General features: G+C 58.3%; 1 protein-coding gene across 1 annotated transcript in view; it reads right to left on the reverse strand.

Annotated features, from left to right (window-relative positions):
- The window catches only part of MRPL38 (mitochondrial ribosomal protein L38), a 4,671-nt gene extending 1,720 nt beyond the window's left edge, over positions 1-2,951 (reverse strand). Inside the window, exons 1-6 of the mRNA XM_010856186.1 lie at positions 2,814-2,951; positions 2,500-2,679; positions 1,421-1,555; positions 1,133-1,341; positions 567-639; positions 354-399 (exon numbers count right to left, since the gene is read on the reverse strand). Of these exons, the coding sequence (XP_010854488.1) occupies positions 354-399; positions 567-639; positions 1,133-1,341; positions 1,421-1,555; positions 2,500-2,679; positions 2,814-2,880 (710 nt within the window). The 5' untranslated portion in view covers positions 2,881-2,951. The remainder of the gene's footprint in view (positions 1-353; positions 400-566; positions 640-1,132; positions 1,342-1,420; positions 1,556-2,499; positions 2,680-2,813) is intronic.
- Between the last annotated feature and the right edge of the window lie 3 nt (positions 2,952-2,954).

Raw genomic sequence — 2,954 nt, forward strand, 5'->3', positions numbered from 1 at the left:
GAGGCCTCTCATGGTCTCCTTTCCCACTTGCTTGTCACTGAGCCCCTGAGTGGCTGAGGCACGTGGCGGCACGACCCTAGTCTCACAGGTGAGGAAATGAGTTCAGGGAGACAGAGGGCCCTGCAGGAGGGGCCGGAACCCACCACCTGCTTTGCTTCTGTACCCTGGGTCAGCCCCTGATCATCCTTCAGGGCCCCTGACACCCTCAGGAAGCAGAGGTGAGGGACCACCTCTAGGGCTGGGAGGTGGTGGTTAATCCATGGTGGAGCCAAGACTCAAGTTCAAGTGCAGCTCTTTCTAGGATGCCGGAACCTCCTCCAAAGCTGAGTCACACCCCGATCCCAAGTACTTACACCAGCCAGTGCACGTACTCGGCGTCCAGTTCCAGCAGGTGTCCATCTACACACAAATACACCCCACTGACTGCGGGCATTGCCGCCCCCTCCCTCCTCCTCCCCTGGAAGGAGCTGGGGCTGGAGCTTCCACCTAGCCCTTCCCCCAGCTCCCCAGGGCCTCCCCAGGGAGATGAGGGAGGCAGACATCCCCGTGAGCCCCCAGACCCTTACCCAAGTTGGTGAGCAGCAGCGTCCACATGGAGCCCTCATCTGCCTCATAGGTCACCTCTGGGGGCTGGGCAGCCTGGTGGGGAAAGAACGAGGGCGCTGTCACCCCATCAGGGACAGACAAGCTGTTCTAAATAGACCTTTATTCTGGAGGGCAGGAGCCTGAGGGAGCCTCGGAGAAAGGAGAGCCCATTCTGGACCAAGTACCCTGGACAGCCCCTTGAGAGGCAAGTGAGCAAAGACTTATCAAAAGAGCCCTACTGAGCTGCCTGTCCAGAGATCTGAACCCCAAGAAGGCCAATGGCTAGGGGCTGGGAGGGCACTCTGATGGAGCTTTTTATTTTACATTCCCTTCTTTGTGATTACTTTATCATGGTGTTGTTTACTGGGAAATCAAAAAGAGACAGAGAACAAGAAAACCCCAGGTGAGCCTACACAGACACTGTGCTTGTGCCCTTGACCACCATAAAAACCGCCTCTGTAACTGCTTTCAAAAAGGAGCTGTCTCTGGCCCCATGTGGGATGTGTCTGTGCACACAGGGCAGGGAGGGGCACAGGCCAACAGTTACCTCAGTTGGAGTGACTTCATTGCCATAATACACAGGTACCAAGTCGTCCTCGCCTATGGCATAGGCCACATGCAGGGGGACTCGGGGCACGAAGGTGGCCCCATGGAAGAGGTCCCGATAGAGGCCATAGTATTCGGCCAGACGCTGCTTGTGGTAGGGGCCACAGGTTCTCTCCCACTCGGCTCGCACGGCCTCCAAGGGGATGCTCGCTGGAAAGGAATGATGCCAGTGGGGATGCGGAGTGGGGGCAGGGGCACACCCAGGACCCCCTCCCTCAGGAAGGCTTACCTGTGCGGAGGCGAGAGGCCCGCTCCTCCTCCACACTGGTCCGCAGCTCCCGCAGGACCCGTTTCCGTTCCAGCAACTGTTGGGTCCGGCAGACCTTAGATGGAGGCAAGCCAATGTCAACCGTGTCTTTGGGATCTGCGGAGGGAAGATGTGTTGGAGAAAGTGGAATCAGGGCTTCGCTAAGCTCCCTGTCCATACTTTTCCTTTCACAGGGCAAACTCTGCTACTAAAGCTTAGCCTTTAATTCACAAAACTAAAACATACTGTGCTGTCAGCTTCACAGATCTGGACTTGTTCCAGTCACTCAGTAAACTGGATACAACGTGAGATTCTGTTTTCTAATCCCTAACCAAGGTTACATCTGTCTGCGTGCATGCGTGCTAGGTCACCTCAGTAGTATCTGTGCGACCCCATGGACTGTATGTAGCCTGGCAGGCTCCTCTGTTCATGGGATTCTCCAGGCAAGAATACTGGAGTGGGTTGCCATGTCCTCCTCCAGAGCATTATTTGTCTAGGTCATGGGAAACCCAGACGGATGGTGACCTAATTATGGCTGGGATCACCTTCAAGCCTGTTCACAGCTGGCCGTGCAGGGTCCCTGAGTCACCATCCCCAGGGTTTTCAATTTAACTCAGCAAAGTACTGGTCATGTGTGGCAGGTGCAGAGATCTAGTGGTGGTCAAGGCAGACAGGATCCCCGTTATTAGAGAGCTCACAGTCTGGGAGGGAAGCAGCGAAGAGTCAGGATGCAGTGTGGCCAAGGCGACATCAACAGTGTTACAGAAACACAGAGGGGCGTTCCAACCCAGAATTGGGACGGGGGCAGTTGGTCAGGAAAAGACTTTCGGTGTAGAAACATCAAAGGTGGAAATCTAATGATAAAGGAAGAGAATTTTCCAAGGAGGGGGACCAAAAGATATGAAAAATGCTGGCGGGACTAAGCCACCACCAGTGCACACAGGAACGTGAGCAGGCCTTCTCCATCAACCTCGGGGAATCCAAGCTGGCGGAATCCACCCCCGCCGCAACCTCCGAGTCCCAAGGCGGTGGGGTCACCGCCCAGCTCCGGACACCCCCACCTGACTCCTCTCCGAAATGCTCCCGGTACGTTCGCCACCAGTGCGGGTCCCGCGCCTCCCGCTCCGCACGGCGCCGGTAGCGGTCGAAGCTGCGGTACTTCTTCAGCCGCTCCAGGTTGCTCACGTCGATGTCCTCGTTGGGCATCGGCCCCAGAGGAGCGGCCCGGCGGCTCAGGGCGGCTGCGGGCGGAGAGCAGGACATCAGGCTGGCCCCGGCCCGGCTCCCGCGGAGACCCGGAGCGGGAGCCGGCTCGAGCCTCACGGTTCGGCTGGACGGGGACTTCCAAGAGCCCCTCACCCCCCAGAGCCCTCACCTGAGGTGCTGAAGCCCCGCCAACTCCGACTCCCGTTCAGCACGACCCGCCACCAGGGCGCCGCCATATTCCCTCAGGCCGGCGCGCAGCCGCTCTGTGGACCCCGCAGAGGTGGCCGGAGCGGCGCCTGAGCACAGCGCA

The sequence above is a fragment of the Bison bison genome, unplaced genomic scaffold (genome assembly GCF_000754665.1).
Source record: "Bison bison bison isolate TAMUID 2011002044 unplaced genomic scaffold, Bison_UMD1.0 scf7180017864371, whole genome shotgun sequence".
NCBI classification, from domain to species: Eukaryota; Metazoa; Chordata; class Mammalia; order Artiodactyla; family Bovidae; genus Bison; species Bison bison.